The 16,883-nt window shown below is 38.4% G+C and overlaps 1 protein-coding gene across 1 annotated transcript in view; it reads left to right on the forward strand.

Annotated features, from left to right (window-relative positions):
* Positions 1–13,526, forward strand: part of KCNMB4 (potassium calcium-activated channel subfamily M regulatory beta subunit 4) — a 63,359-nt gene extending 49,833 nt beyond the window's left edge. The window contains exon 3 of the mRNA XM_006933893.4: positions 12,999–13,526. Coding sequence (XP_006933955.2) covers positions 12,999–13,167 — 169 coding nt within the window. The 3' untranslated portion in view covers positions 13,168–13,526. The remainder of the gene's footprint in view (positions 1–12,998) is intronic.
* The last annotated feature ends 3,357 nt before the right edge of the window (positions 13,527–16,883 follow it).

Raw genomic sequence — 16,883 nt, forward strand, 5'->3', positions numbered from 1 at the left:
AATGTTTTGTTTTGACTAATAATATTTTAAAGATGAAATAGAATAGAAAAGTATTTGTCGTCCATGGAGAAGAGAAGAAAAATGAGAGCTGATTAGTTGTGGGTTCTCTCTGTGAACACTGTGTCATTTGTCCTAAGAAGGGAGCCTGTCTGTTTTTGTTCTGATTCTTCCTTTAAACCCAGCTCTAATTACCTTTTTCACTGTCTGCAGCATTTCTCCCTGGCTTCCTCTTGTTCCGATTTTGTCTTCCTGACTGTGTGCCTGTAGCTTCGTGTCACTGTTGTTTATTCACCCTTGGTTCTGCGCCCTCCCTTCCATCTCTCTTTAATTTTTTTAATGTTTAGGGCCAGAGAGAGGGAGAGAGAGAATCCCAAGCAGGCTCCACGCTGTCAGCACAGAGCCTGACACGGGGCTCGAACCCATGAACTGTGAGATTGTGATCTGAGCTGAAATCAAGTGTCAGACACTCAACCGACTGAGCTACCCAGGCGCCCCTAGAGTGTTTTTGGCTTACAGAAATGTTTATGTTTCTCTTGTTGGATCATCTGTCTTTTCTTAATGGCTTTTGCATTTTATGTCTTAACTTAGAAAGTAGGGTAATCAGAAATTTGCCAAATTTAGCAAATTAAAATATAAGACACCAGTTAAATTTTAATTTCTGATTAACAGTGAATAATTTCTTAGTATAAGTAAGTACAATAGAATACTTGGAACATACTAATACAAAAAAAAAAAAAACAATCGAAACCCATTTTTTTTTCTCATTCCAAAGTTATTTTCTATAACTCAGGTGTTCTTCTAGAGCATTCATGGTTTGTTTTGTACAACTAAGTTTTTGATATGTCTGGATTTTCTTTTTTTTTTTCTTTCTCTGGTTTTTTGGAAAGAAGAAGATGGGGAGCAAATGTTTTTTTTTCTTCAAATGACCAGTATTGTCCCAACACAATGTATTGAATAATCCATCTTTTTCACACTGATTTAAAATGGTATTGGATTTTCACTTTAAAGTTGAAAACACAGGGACACCTGGGTGGTTCAGTCGGTGAAGCGTCAGACTTTGGCTCAGGTCGTAATCTCGTGGTTTGTGAGTTGGAGCCCCGTGTCGTGCTCTGTGCCGACAGCTCGGAACCTGGAGCCTGCTTTGGATTCTGTGTCTCCCTCTCTCTCTGCCCCTCCCTGCTCATGCTCTGTATCTCTCTCCTTCAAAAATAAATTAAAAAAAATTTTTTTTAAATAAATAAAATTGAAACTACAAAGTACATACACAAGGTGAGAACTATTATAAGAATTATCTTTGTCTCAAATAGAAGAATGTAGGTTTCTTCTTTTCTCCAGTATATCTGCTTAACCTCTAAATTTAAGCAGTTTGGCCAAAGAATACCTGTGGCCCTATGTGAAATAAATAATTTACCTGGTAACTCAGAGACGCCACAGACCAAGCTGCCATGAAGAACAGTAATACATTTCTTAAGAAAAGCTCACAGGAATTGCTGGACCAAAACCGTCATCTGGTTTACAAAATCCTTCACTTCTCTGATGAAATCAGCCAACTGAAAGTCATGCTCTCTATCCAGCATTCCCGGTCACTGACACAGGTGACCCTTCCTAAGCAGCTTGCGGGGGCAGGTGGGAGAGGAAGGGGATTTAATATAAATTTAATGCCATTTCTTGCCTCATCTCCGAGAATATCTAGATAATTTAAAAATTCTCTTTCCATTTTTTTTTCCTGATAGAAGAACAACAAATGTTGTATAATTAAAACCTTCTTATACCAACCTGCTCTGCTTCAGAATAAGATGGATCATTGGTTTGCTTTTTTTTTTTTTTTTTAAGACAACAAGTCATAAGCATCTTCTTGGTTTGCAGGCCTTGCCAGTAACCCCTCTTTCTTTCTGAGCACTCAGGAGACGTCTTCTCAGGCAGGCAATATCCCTAATAGGCTCCTTACCTCAGGGTTCTTCGAATTAGGTTGAGAAAACAGACAGATATAAAAAGTAATTACCACACAGTGTGAATAAAACTTTAAAAGAAGTGTGTTCCTCTGGGAGCTCAGGGCTTCAATGGTTTTGCCGGGCTTCTGCTTTATAAGACCTAAGACCTTGTACTTGTAAGGACAGCCACCATCGGAAAACAGTTGCTAAACCCAATCTCCAATTGGGTAATTTAATGATGTTAAATGATGGCTTGAGAGAAAAATTTAGGGGTAACTTCTATTTGTGATTCTAATCAAGAGATTAGTGTTGTTGGATTTTTTTCCTGATGCACGTATTAGAATTGAAAGGAATCATTTGCTGGTTAGACCTATTCTGTTTCTTCCTTTAAGCCGCCTGTTATAGGACCAGAAAGCAGACTACAAAGGTATAGGAGGCCCAGGGGGAATGAAGACATCTATACCAAAAGAAATTATAATTTGATTAAAGGAATTTCCTGTGACTTCAACCAGACAGTCGTAGACTATAGAAGATATTTGCAAATGATACATTACTGCCAACATTTTAAAATCATCTTCTGAGTTGTGAGCCCCAAATTTGTAATGATAATCATTATTATTACCACCCCTTACTGAATATTAAATACTCACTATTAGGCAGTCATCTGCTTAAACACTTGGCAGACATTGTCTCATTTACTCTTCAGGACTATCCTGGAAGGTAGATATTATTATTCCCACTTTATAGATGACAAAATTAAGACAGGGAGGGATTAAGTATTTCTTTCCTTTTCTCTTTCTTTCTTTCTTTCTTTCTTTCTTTCTTTCTTTCTTTCTTTCTTTCTTTCTTTCCTTCCTTCCTTCCTTCCTTCCTTCCTTCCTTCCTTCCTTCTTTCCTTCCTTAAGTATTTTTCCTAAAATCATGTTAGCAAGTTGTAAAGCCCATATTTAAACCCAGGTTTAACTAAAGTTCATGTTCTGAAATACTCCCCTACACTTGCAAGGCTACTTAGGACTTACCATCAGGGTGGACTTAAGGCACGATCTTTCCTATTTAAAATTAATTCAACCCTTCATTGCTCCAAAATAACATACCTGCCAGTTTGCTGTATATCCGGCCAAAGGCAAATGTAAATTTTTTTCTCTAGAAACTGCAGGTCTGGGGCTTGATTTAATTTCCTCCATGAAGAATAGTCAGGCTTGAGGAACAACTCTTATACAATTAAATATTACAGCTGTAAGTTCATCTAATTGGAGAAGATAGTTAAGAAAATGTAAGTATTTATAACATTTTTACATCTATAAACAGCCTTTCATCCATTGATAAGAACCATCTGCAGACCAAAGCTGTGATGTTGATATAATACTTCTCAAACTTTTAAAAGCCCTTATCACAATATCATTGCTGAAATCAAGTTGGCAAAAATGCACTCATGATAGAACAAATCATCATAAAGAATATTGCAAAGGATCTCCGTGTTCCGGTCTCCGTATTCCCACTGTAATTTATACCATAACTTGATACAGCTTTCAGATTAGCTGTTCAAGTGCCTTCCTGTGGTCATTTAAGAAGACAAGCATACTTTTCTGTTGCCAAGGTTTTATAATTGCTTCAAACAGCAACTAAACATATTGGCTAATTACTCTCAATAAGGACAGCTTTATGCCAAAACCAAATTCAGTGTTTTTATCATTTAATCTTCAATGTCTTTTGGTAGAAAAAAATCTTTTGAGGTCTTTTAACAATCAACAATCAATAGGTCAAGTCAGTATTTTCATGGGATGCATTTTAATTCAGTCTCCTTCTAGAAAGCTCATAGCATAGAGCTATGAGCTAAAATTGAAAACATTTATTGATACCCACATCAAGGTTTTCCAGCTTAGAAATCAGTGGTCAGCAGTTCCTGCCTGAAAACCTTCTATGACATAGTCTCCTCTTGTGGCATCTCAGTTAAATATCTGTTGATACAGGCACATGAAAAGATGCTCAACGTCACTCCTCATCATCATTTTGATTTGAAATACAAATCAAAACCACACTCAGATATCACCTCACACCAGTCAGAGTGGCCAAAATGAACAAATCAGGAGACTATAGATGCTGGCAAGGATGTGGAGAAATGGGAACCCTCTTGCACTGTTGGTGGGAATGCAAATTGGTGCAGCCACTCTGGAAAACAGTGTGGAGGTTCCTCAAAAAATTAAAAATAGACCTACCCTATGACCCAGCAATAGCACTGCTAGGAATTTACCCAAGGGATACAGGAGTGTTGATGCATAGGGGCACTTGTATCCCAATGTTTATAGCAGCACTTTCAACAATAGCCAAATTATGGAAAGACCCTAAATGTCCATCAACTGATGAATGGATAAAGAAATTGTCGTTTATATACACAATGGAGTACTACATGGCAATGAGAAAGAACGAAATATGGCCCTTTGTAGCAACATGGATGGAACTGGAGAGTGTTATGCTAAGTGAAATAAGCCATACAGAGAAAGATACCATATGTTTTCAGTCTTATGTGGATCCTGAGAAACTTAACAGAAACCCATGGGGGAGGGGAAGGAAAAAAAAAAAAAAAAAGAGGTTTGAGTGGCAGAGAGCCAAAGCATGAGAGACTCTTAAAAACTGAGAACAAACTGAGGGTTGATGGGGGGTGGGAGGGAGGGGAGGGTGGGTGATGGGTATTGAGGAGGGCACCTTTTGGGATGAGCACTGGGTGTTGTATGGAAACCAATTTGACAATAAACTTCATATATTGAAAAAAAAATATCTGTTGATACATTTGAGACTTTAGAGAAAACTTTCAAAGGCTGTCTGAAACCTAGCTCCAATAGACAAAATAATCTGGGAATGAATGCATGTCAGGTTTTCGGTTTTTGTTATAAAGTATCATTTTGTCACTTCCATGTCAGGACTCTAACCTGACAGAAGACGCTCCCTTCAACCAGCCACATAGAATGCTTGTCAGTGATTCCAGTCTTGAAGAACGATTTGCTCTTAAGTTATTGTCAAAAACCAAGCTGATACATTTGATATTTAAAAAGCATTAAGTCACTTATTTCCAGATGTGAGTAATCATTGGCATCACCTGGAAAGCTGTTTAAAACCTCAATCTGATTCAGTAGATCTGAGACCTTGGAATTAGTATTGCAAAAATTCCTCACATAATTTCATTAGCTAGCTTTGTAAAGCTGGTCTTAGCCTTTCAAATGTGTTACACAGATTATGTCAAAATACACACCATCTCATTTATTAAGTGTAGCCCTAGCAAAGCGTTTGTTCTGATGAATTGGCATGCTTCCTTTTTTTTTTTTTTTTTTTTTTCAATCTAATGGCAGCTGTGTAACTCATCTCTGTTCTTTTTCCCTTGGGTACTGGGATGCTCAGAGGTTAAGTTCCACTCATGCTTAAAGCAGGAGCTTTTCTTAGCCTGGACTTCCTTTTTTTTTTTTTTTTTTTTTTTCTTTCTCTCATCCTAATTACATTGTATTTGCTCTTTACTGTCAATTTAAGGGTTTTATTGTACTTAGGTCTTGTTTTTATTGTTACCTCTTTAAGATTCTTTCAAAAAGTAGGTCATGTTATAAATAATAAGCAAGGTTTAGAGCAAGAATAGAGAGGACCTATTCAGAAGATTTGGAGGATGAAATCATTACATTTTTCATGTCATTTGGCTGTGCTTCTATGCCAGAGGCCTGGCATGTTGGACTGACATTATGCCTAAAGAATTAAGTTATGGTTGTGATATAATGAAGCATTTATTGACTTTAAGATTGCAACAAAATACATACATAAGTGCAAGTTCCTGTAATGATGTAGTATATTGTTTCTCATGGAAATATGGATAAAGCTGACAACTAAAAAAGTTTTTAAGGTTTATTGAGTACCTGATATGCAAATGTAGATCATTGATATATACCTACTCTAAGAAGGGTTTAATGAGTGCTCTAAAGATTGACAGAATTTAGCAAGATAAAATAAATTAGCAACATGTGCAGAAAATAAGACAAAGCATGAGGGGTCTGACTGGCAAAAAAAAGTTGTATGATCTTGCTAAGGCAGTCCAAAACTTGAACTTTCTAGCAGTCTACATGAACATGAAAAGGAAAGTTCTTATGTAATAAATCTAAAAAGATTTCTACTTCCTGTAGGATCTCATGGATCATCATCTTTTCTCTTCACTGGTACAGTTACCATCACGGGACACTAGTAACTTATTATGCAGTTCAGATCTTTACATGAACTGGTTGAGATAAGTTAAAGTTTAATTTTCCAGCCTAAAAAAAAAAAAAAAAAAAAAAAGAGGTCACCATTTTCTCTCACTGTCAGTGAACAGAACAGGTATTGAGAATTAGAAGAAATCTCATTTGGTGAGGCAAAGTCAAAGAGAATATATTTTTTATATTTAGGATGTATACCAAATTTTTGTCTTTTTTATCTGGTACAACTAGGTCTACTGCTAGCTGATAGGGTACCTTTTTGCCAATTAGGACAAAAGCTCCCTCTGAGCAAATCTAGTATCAGGGCTGGATTTCTGCCTCCCATGTTACCTCCATTACCCCTCACCTCACCCCTTCTCTCCTCCAGTCTTATTCCAGGACATCTTCATGCACCAAACACTCTGCACAAGAGCATGTGACGGCCATGACAATAACCCGGACATAAGAATCAGTTAAGACAGTTTCAGAAACAGCCAGATAAGTAGCTCTATGTTTCACACCAATTTTTTTTTTTCTTTTAAACTATTAGAGCTTTACACAGCGCTTCCTAAACTTGATTATGTATTAGAATCACCCAGGAGCTTCTCAAAAATGCAGGTATCTGGGTCCTACAACCCCTATTCTGATGTAGTCAGCCAGGAGTTGAGATTCAGGAAGTTGCATTTCAGCAAATACCAGAGGTGGCTTGAATTCGAGAAAAGCCAGCTGAGGGGTAAATAAATAGTACAGGTTTGAAAGCCGTACAGATAGGGTTTCCGAATCACTGTGTCATTATTTTAAGTTGTGTAATCTTGAGTAAACTAATCTTTCTTTGCCTTAGTTTCTCTTATTTTAAAATGACAATGAAAAATTTGGCCATGACAGGGTTATTTTAAGGATCAAGTGAGATTAAACACTCTATCCGAGCACCAGAAGGGTAGTAAACACTTAACAAATGCTAACTATTTAAGAATGTACTCACAATATACTTTCAAGGCTCTATTCAGGGTAAGTCCAACCTTTAGGAAAGTATTTCTAAGGGTACTCGTAGCACTTCTCTTGTTTTATGACACTTGTACCCACCCCCTCTTAGGATCTAAAAGTGCTTGCTATTAGTATTTTTACACACCCGAAAGAAAATGCCTTGTTTACTTTTTTGAAGTCCTCAAATTCAGAGTAATCATGCTTTTTTTTTTTTCATATTGCCTTCATCCTCATCAATATCCTGATTATACTACATCGTATTCAGATCTCATCAGGCCATTTATCCAGTTTGCCAAATATTGAAAATAGTAATTTTTTTTAAAAGAGTTCCCCTTCAGTCCTACCATTATAGATTTATGGAAAACTGAATTCTAAAGCCAAAGCTGCCTCCTAAAATTGGAGGGAACTGAGGTAGTGGAGTGCTTTAAATTAAGACACTAAAGTCCCAGTTAAATGAACCAGACTTTAATTACATCACAGGATCAATTGAAAGATAATCTCAGTAAATCCTATTAACTGAATGATGAACTTAAGCATTACTATGCTGAGAAATCATTTTTTCCTATAAGGGAGGAAAAACTTTTCCCTCTACCCTTCTTAGATTCATAGGCTAGGGCTCTGTAAATTAGACTGACAAAAGACAGATTAAGAAGAGAAAAACAGGGGCGCCTGGGTGGCGCAGTCGGTTAAGCGTCCGACTTCAGCCAGGTCACGATCTCGCGGTCCGTGAGTTCGAGCCCCGCGTCAGGCTCTGGGCTGATGGCTCAGAGCCTGGAGCCTGTTTCCGATTCTGTGTCTCCCTCTCTCTCTGCCCCTCCCCCGTTCATGCTCTGTCTCTCTCTGTCCCAAAAATAAAAATAAAAACGTTAATAAAAAAAAAAAAAGAAGAAGAGAAAAACAGAAGTTTATTAACATGTGCATCATGTGTACATGTGGAAGCACTCAGTGATGCATAGCTCTAAGAGGTGGTTAGAACTTGGGCTTATATAGCATCTTTAAGTAAAAAGCAATACAGGGGCGCCTGGGTGGCTCAGTCAGCTAAGCGTCTGACTTCAGCTCAGGTCATGATCTCACAGTCTGTGGGTTCAGGCCCCACATTGGGCTCTATGCTGACAGCTCAGAGCCTGGAGCCTGCTTTGGATTCTGTGTCTCCCTCTCTCTCTGCCTCTCCCCTGCTTGTGCTCTCTCTCTCTCTCTCTCTCTCTCTCTCTCTCTCTCTCTCTTTCAAAAATAAATAAACATTAAAAAAAATTTTTTTAAAGAAAAAGGCAATACATATTTAGAGAAGTGATATGACAAAGGAAAAGGACTCTGAGTTTCTAGGGCAGCAAAATGTAGAAAGGTAAATATATGGGGAAACTGATGGAAAGTAAGAGCTAGTTAGGAAAATTTGTTATATAATTTACTCTGGTGCCATTTTTGGGCTGATAAAGGTCTAGAATTGTCTCCAATGATTAACTTTTGTCCTTCCTGGAAGAGAGGAAGAAAGGCACCTTTATAAATGTATGTCTTGCTTTTAGGCAAATAAGAGGAGGGCAGAGAGCTTTTCTTATCTCTGTCTCTTTTCAATTAGCTTCAGCTCAAAATAACCTTATGCCAAAGTGGCATATTCTGCTACCCTTCCTTCCCATTGAAGGATACTATGGGGCATCTTAGAACTGTATGAAATGGAAACAGACGTTAATTATTTTTAAAGAAATATGAACATTTTTATATAATATTTCTGCCTCAAAGACTGCTTTGAAGCTGCTACGGATTCAACATAGCTATCTCCAGTGAATGATGTTTTGTCACTTGAAATATTAAAATAAAATTTTGCCCCAAGGGCTCTTATAGCAGTTGGAATGCCAAGAAGTTTCTAAATAAAACAAATATCCGGGTCCAACATTTTCAGTTCTTATTTTCACTCCTCCTTTCCTTTTTACTCACATTCTTTTTTTATTAAATGTTCCAGGAAATATGTATAGTGGTTCCAACCACCTTCATCTGTGGCTATTTTCCTGGTTCAATTGTACAGTATTGTGGTAAAGGATTTAGTATCATTAATAGTGATTCAAGAAGGAACACAAAAGACGATACTCAATGAAGCATTTTACTGGAAAATTAACCGCAAAACACTTATGGAAATTACATGCAAATTACTTAAAATAGTGTTAAAAATACAAGTCCTTACCCCCCCCCCCCTTTTTGCCATTTTCACCGTTTGTAAGCATACAGTTCTGTGTATTAAGTGCATTTACATTTTTATGCACTCTCACCCTTTTGGTGAAGAATGTAGTTCATCTTTGCACCAATAGATTCTGGAGGAATAGAACTGTCCAAGAAAGAAGGGGAAGAGAGCAAAGGGGAAAAGAAGGTGGGAAGGAAGTGAGGGAGGAAGGCCATCCCAAGACAGATTAAAAAAAAAAAAATCAGTAATACTACAGTTTATCTTATTTTATTTTTTGAGTATAATTGACATACAATGTTACATTAACTTCAGGTGTACAACACAGTGATTCAAAGTCTATATGTTCTGTTCTGCTATGCTCACCACACATATAGCTACCATTTGCCACCATACAACACTATTACAGTACCATTGACTATTTTGCCTAGGCTCTGCCTTTCATTCCCATGACTTCTTCATTCCATAACTGCAAGCCTATACCTCCTACTTCCCTCTACCCATTCTGCCCATCCCCCCTGCCCCAAACACCTTCTCCCTGGCAACCATCAGTTTGCTTTCTATATTTATAAGTCTGACTCTACTTTATGGTTGTTTATGCTTTTGTTTTGTTTTTTAGATTCCACATATAAGTGAAATCATGTGGTATTGGTCTTTCTCTGTCCTACTTATTTCACTTAGCATAAAACCCTCTAGGTCCATCCATGTTGTTGCAAGTGGTAAGATCTCATTCTTTTTTTATGGCTGTATAATAATTTATATATTTCCACCACATCTTCCTTATCCATTTGTCTATCAGTGGACACTTAGGCTGCTTCCATATCGTGGCTATTGTAAATAAAGTTGCAGTAAACATAAGAGTGCATATATCTTTTTCAATTAGTGTTTTTCCCCCCATTGGGTAAATACCCATATTGGATCATATAATATCTCTACTTTTAATTATTTGAGGAACCTCCATACTATTTTCCACAATGGCTGCACCAATATACATTCCTACCGGCAGTTCACAAGGGTTCCTTTTTCTCCACATCCTTGCCAATCCTTGTTATTTCTTGTCTTTTTGATTTTAGCCATTTTTACAGGTGTAAAGTGATATTTCATTGAGGTTCTGGTTTGCATTTCCCTGATGAGGAGTGATGTTGAGCATCTTTTCAGGTGTCTGTTGGCCGTGTTATTTCTTTTTTGGAAAAATGTTTGGGTCTTCTGCCCATTTTTAGTCAGATTATGTAATTAATTAATTTAATTTTTTTGGTGTTGAGTTGTATAAGTTCTCTTTATATTTTAGATACTAATCCCTTATTGAATATGTCATTTGCAAATATCTTCTCCTATTTAGTAATTTGCCTTTTTGTTTTGTTGATGGTTTCCTTTGCTTTGCAAAAGCTTTTTATTGTGATATGGTCAAGGCAATCTTGAGAAAGAAGAATAAAGCTGGAGGTATCACAATTCCAGATTTCAAGATGCACTATACTACAAAGCTGTAGCAATCAAAACAGTATGGTACTGGCACAAAAATAGACACATAGATCAACGAAAGAGAATTGAGAACCTAGAAGTAAACCCATGCTTATATGGTCAACTAATCTATGACAAAGGAGGCAAGAATGTACAATGAGAAAAAAGACAGTCTCTTCAATTAATGGTTCTGGGAAACCTGGACAGCTACATGCAAAAGAATGAAACTGGACCACTTTCTCACACCATACACAAAAATAAACCCAAGATGGATTAAAGACCTCAATGTGAGATCTGAAACCGAGAGAGCTTTTACTTCCTTTGCACACTCTGGTGGGGGTAGCTGACAGCTGTGAGTTCTAGTGGCTGGGAAAATAATGGTGGCAGTGCTGGGGGTTGGGGTTTTAAAGACTGTAACATAGGACTTAATTATATTGTGCCCTGACTGTATTTGGACCTAGGCCTCTACTGTCTACACTCAAGGCTTAAGGTTCTTGAAATTTTGCATGGATAACATGTTGAAACAGAGACAGTTTCCCAGTCATCAGTAGCAAGTGGTTATTTAGCAACATCTATGTGTAGAGTAACAGACAATGACAAAGTCAAGGGCCTTCCAGGAGAAAAGGATATGTACATTAACATGTATCATAAGTTAATGATAGCACAAGTCTTGAAGACAATGTGTTGGTACAGGAATTCAGAAAAAAGAGTAACTTCTGCAAGCTGGAATGCTTTTTGCTTAATTGTTACAATGACTCTGCATTTATCTAGTACAAATTTTAACTGAAATAATATGAAATAAAATGTCAATAAAAATCTCACTTAATGTGCAAAATCTTAAATGATATTATGCACAAAAAAGGGGCAAGGATTATGTAATTTCAAAGCTAAGCTGCAAAACTGTTAATGCTGCATGATGGTTGCATTATAGGTAGAAGAGAAATACCCAACATTCTTTGTCAATCTTCTGGAAAAATTGATCTTGAATTATGAAAGCTGTGATCAGTGAGAGCTCCTCAAGAAGGCATTTCTTTGTTAAATGCACTGCCCTTGTACTCTAAAGCTTCTGATGTTCTTGAGGGCAATTGAATTAATTGTTCTGCATCATTTTCTTCCTTGTCTGGAGGAAACACTGCTACTCTAGGATAATAGAACAAACCTGGGGCGCCCGGGTGGCTCTGTTGAGCATCTGACTTTAACTGAGGTCATGATCTTACAATTCGTGAGTTTGAGCCCTGCATCAGGCTCGCTGCTGTTGACATGGAGCCTGCTTCAGATCCTATGTCACCCCATCTCTCTCTGCCCCTCCCCCACCTGTGTGTGTGCGCGCTCTCTCTCTCTCTCTCTCTCTCTCTCTCAAAAATAAATAAACACTTAAAAAAAAATTTTTTTTAAATAGAACAAACCTTCCTGGGGATGAAATGGAAATATCTCACAAAATGTAAACCTCTTGTATGAAAGCTAAAGTCCCAAGCTCTCTCTCTAATGGCCAGAGATGAGAAATCATGGCTTGTGGAACACATCTCATTTTTACTTCTTGAGAATGAGACCAGTGCTGGAATTGAAAGCGGGGTCCTGTGTTGGTAAGATAGAAATATATTGCTAAGACTTTGCAAAATTTATCAAGAAAGTAGTCAGTAGTTTAAACTGATGACTGATCCCACCCAGAAGCATGGAAAAATGCACTAAATCTAACCATTTCACTCATCTGTTCATTAATAAAAAACCTTCACATAATGGAGCTGAGTTGACATGAAGACTACACCACAGATCTTTCTGACTAAATTCAAACAGCGACTTTATTATTTTTATGAATTAAGATCATTTGGGTCCCACCTAAGTGCTGAGGTCTACTTTGGGTTTGAAAATGTCAACCCACAAGTAATTTTTTAGACTGATTCCTGCCACTTTGACCAGCATTCATTGAAGGGTGAGTGAGAAAATGGAATATGTTAGACAACTTAAAATGCAGGAAAATAGTAATGTAAAAGATTGCTACGCTTTGACATTTCACAACGTGTAAATTATATTATAGATAATATGCAAATTTGTACCAATTACTTGATTCAAGACCTCAGAACTTTTGGTAATGGATTTGAACCTCAAAATACAGTATTTATAGCCAGAGCATGGTCTTCACTTTCAATGATTATTCCCTTTGGGCTAGAAAGCAAGCTGAGCTCCAGGGTGTAGATTTATGCCATGTCAAGGCAGTTGACCACTCTTTCTTTCCCATTCTCCACTGTCTTGCAGACCAGATGATGTGCTCCTTCATCGCACGCATGATGAGATTGTCCTCCTGCATTGCTTTCTCTGGCCCCTGGTGACATTTGTGGTGGGCGTTCTCATTGTGGTCCTGACCATCTGTGCCAAGAGCCTGGCAGTCAAAGCAGAAGCCATGAAGAAGCGCAAATTCTCTTAAAGGGGAGTAGGCTTGTGGCAAGCAAAGCACAGAAACTGCGCTCATCGGCACACATCTACCTGCGGAGGCTGTTTCCTGGTGCAGGAGATGGAAGGGGCTACGAGAGGTCTCTGAGAGGCTCCTCCCTCAATGGCAGCAGAGACCGGCACAACTGGAAGACTTGGAACCTCATAGATTGTATGCCATGTGTCGTAGCGATGGCTGAGGGGTCAAGCTCTTAACCGTATGGAGTAACCATTTCAGAAAATCCTATAAGAAGTTAATTTTCTTTGGAAAGTAACAGTATATAATTGTACAGTGTAGTATACAAACCATTATGATTTCTGCTACTTAAAAACATTAAAAGAGAGTGGTCTGTGTTCTTTTCTATTTCTTTTTTTTTTTTTTTTTTACGTTTAGAACACCACGGTTTTAAAAAAGGGTCTTGGTTTCATTTGATTCCGCGAGATGAAACTTGCACTTAGAGATAAGGACCCCTGCACAAGTCTTGACCTCACAGTATGATCCCCAGTTTCCATTATTGAAGAATACCTTTTGACTCCTGCTTGAAAAAGGAAAACTGCGCTGTTCCCTCAGTCTTCAGTCATTTCTGTGACTCTTCATCAAGGGACCCTCAAAGATTGGGAAAACATATCCTCCAACACTTCCCTTTGCCTCTCCACTATTTTTCACCAAATTATCTCTTAAGAGAGGGAGACGGTTCTGAACAAGGTGTGTCCTAGCTCTAAGAGCACTGAGCTCCTTCATTCACGCGTCCATGTTACATTCGACGGATTTCATCTCTGTGCAATAGAATGGACATGATGTGAAGGACACGTGTCAGCTTAGTTAACTGCTGTTTTCGTTCCTTTTCTCTTTTAGCTCAGAAAAAAAAATATTCAGAATCAGCTCAAGTATTTTGTTTTTATTTTCTTTGTCTTTGCCTTGATGTTTTCAGTACTACACGAATGCCGCTGCAGGTGTTTGCTTGGACAAACCTGGAGATGCAACCCAGGGTTCATCACTGCTGCTGCTGAGCTTACTGGACCTTTATCACGAGGGCATTGAGGAGACTGTGCTTCTTTGCATCTGTTGACAAATGCAGATTCCAAATATCAGTCACAGGTATCGGTGAATATCCTACTTACCCAGGTAGTTACCAGACAGAATCAAACCTTTGCGTCAGTGAGATGTACATTTTTAGTGAAGGAACAATCGGATGATATGGTTCCTTCTTGCTCTCTTCCATTATTCTTCAAACATGCTTCTATGAGAATAAAGGCAAACTGGAATTTAAGGACAGTACTCGGTTAGGGTTCTAGGAAAGATACATGTTAGTGGAATGATAGGCCTCTGACTTTTAGTTCACAGACTGCTCTTTCCTTAATCTTAGAATACAAGTCATTGACAGAGCCATAGTCTTCTATGGAAGGGTGTTGGATGAGTGTGACCACCTTTTTCGAATCCAGTGTTACAAGTTTCATTGTGAAAAAGGCCTTGAACACACCATCGATGATATCCTTTGAGGCAGCTCCATCCTTTGAGACTTCAGTGCCAGTTTTCTGTTACAGCATCCCTGTTGTCTTAGCAACAGCGTGAACCGATCTGAAACACAGTTACTCAAATGGAAAGCCGAGAAAATCACCATCTTTGTGTTACATAGTGGAAGAGGAAGTCTGCTTTATCCATTTAATCTTAATGCAATAATCTATGATTAATCAATTACAGAGAATACATAAAAATAGTGCATGGACATATGTGATGTGTACGGAAAAAGGAAAATTGGTATTTATTGATCTGAGTTTTCATTTATCAGTTTGATACTCATATGTTTGTGTTAATTAATGCCTCCATTTAGACCCAAAGAGTATACATGACTGTATTCTATAGGTTGATTTTTAAAATATTTTTTTAATGTTTATTTATTTTTGAGAGAGAGCAAGTGAGTGAGGGGTAGAGGGAGAGGGAGACAGAGGAGCTGAAGCAGGCTCTGTACTGACAGCAGAGAGCCTGATGTGGGGCTTGAACTCACGAACTGTGAGATCATGACCTGAGTTGAAGTCAGATGCTCAACTGATTGAGCCACCCAGGCGCCCCTGTAGGTTGATTTTTTGAAAAGAGGAGGAGCACACTGAATTCATGAAGTCACATGTAGTTTTAAGGTCTTACTTGCTTATAGCCAGTTAAATTTGAGGCTCCTTACACTTGTTGTTAAAACTAAAATCCAGAGAAAGGGGGGTGCATTTTTAAGATTATCAAAAGGTAGAGAAGCTTAGCTTCTTAATAGAAGTGAGAAAATGGTCAAAGCTGCTATAACAGAGAACCCAAAATACCATGGCCCACATGAGAAGTTATTTCTTCCTCACACAGCAGTCCAGAGGTAGCAGAGAAGTCCAGGGCAGTTCTGATTCATATGGTAATGGAGGGACCCAGGATTCCTCTACCTTGTTGTTCTTTCATTACCAAGAACAGTGTTCATTCCATGGTCAAAATTGACTCGAAGAATCACACCTGCTTTGCAACCTGGAAAAGCAAGGAAGTTAGGAGCTAGCTCTTTCTTTTTAAGGAAATCTTACCCATCACTTTTGCTCACAGTTATTTGTAAATACTTACTACCTAGCTATTCCTAGCTTCAAGGAAGGCTGGGACATGTTTTCTTCAGCTAGATGGACCTATGTTCTACTAAAACTCCAGGGGAAGGGTTCTAGTTCTAAAAGGAAAGGGGAGAGAAAGACTACTAAAGGATGGGAATGATGGATAGCTGTCAATGCCCTATGCCATGATGAAATTCTGAACAATTACAAAGATCCTCTGCCCCCCAGGAAATAAGGTTCTTGGTTAAACCTTCAATCTGCTGTCTTGGAGAAACTTGTCCATTGTTCTCTGTGACCCCTGGTTTGATCTCTAGGAAATTCTTGCTCATTAAACCCATAGCCACATCAGAAACTTTTGGGGTTTATCACAGCTTTTCATGTTCCTAGTACATATTTGTAGACCTAGATTTCTTTAGGGATTGAACAAACAGGCTTTTGTAGGCCAGGGCTATAGTTTATTCGGCTGTGATAAAGAGGCTGACTCCATTTTTTATGTTTGACTGCTGACAGCTTTCATGCCTCCTTCCTAGTCCCCTTTCCCCCTATGCTTGACATCTGGGCAAACTGGTTAGAAAGGCTGGGTGCCTCCTTCCCAGTGGGAAATTCAAACCACACAAGGCTGGCCTGCAAGCAGGATTATACGCTAAGAACAAAAAAAAAGCCAGACCAGTCTACTCATTTTTGGACCTGTGTGGGAGCTGCCCTGCTCTCCCCATAAAGTCTCATGATGTGAATAACAAACTTTATACCCTCTTGATGTGTGAGCGGTTAATAGTATTGACATCCAAACCAAATTTGGGGTTAGGGAGTGCATCTGAGGGGTGCCCACAACATAGGTGATAAAATTTCATCCAAAAGGTTTCTATTTGCTTCCAGTTAGTTCGTGTCAAAGTGACCACTGCCAAAAGTCTCCTCTTGTTATAGTTGTTAAACCAGCAGCATTTTACTCAGTCTCTGCTTGTACCTCCAATCCTCAACTTAGTGGCAGGCACCTGGAAGCTTTCTGGAACAAGTTTCAGTGGGAATGCAACAACATTTATCTGATTTTTTTTTGCTGAGCTACTCCCGTTGTCTGGCCAGCATTACTTAATGGAGACTCTGGAGAAAGATTCTGCATAATTTCCCGCTGTTTGGGGTAAAGAA

Source organism: Felis catus, chromosome B4, assembly GCF_018350175.1.
Source record: "Felis catus isolate Fca126 chromosome B4, F.catus_Fca126_mat1.0, whole genome shotgun sequence".
Lineage (NCBI taxonomy): Eukaryota > Metazoa > Chordata > Mammalia > Carnivora > Felidae > Felis > Felis catus.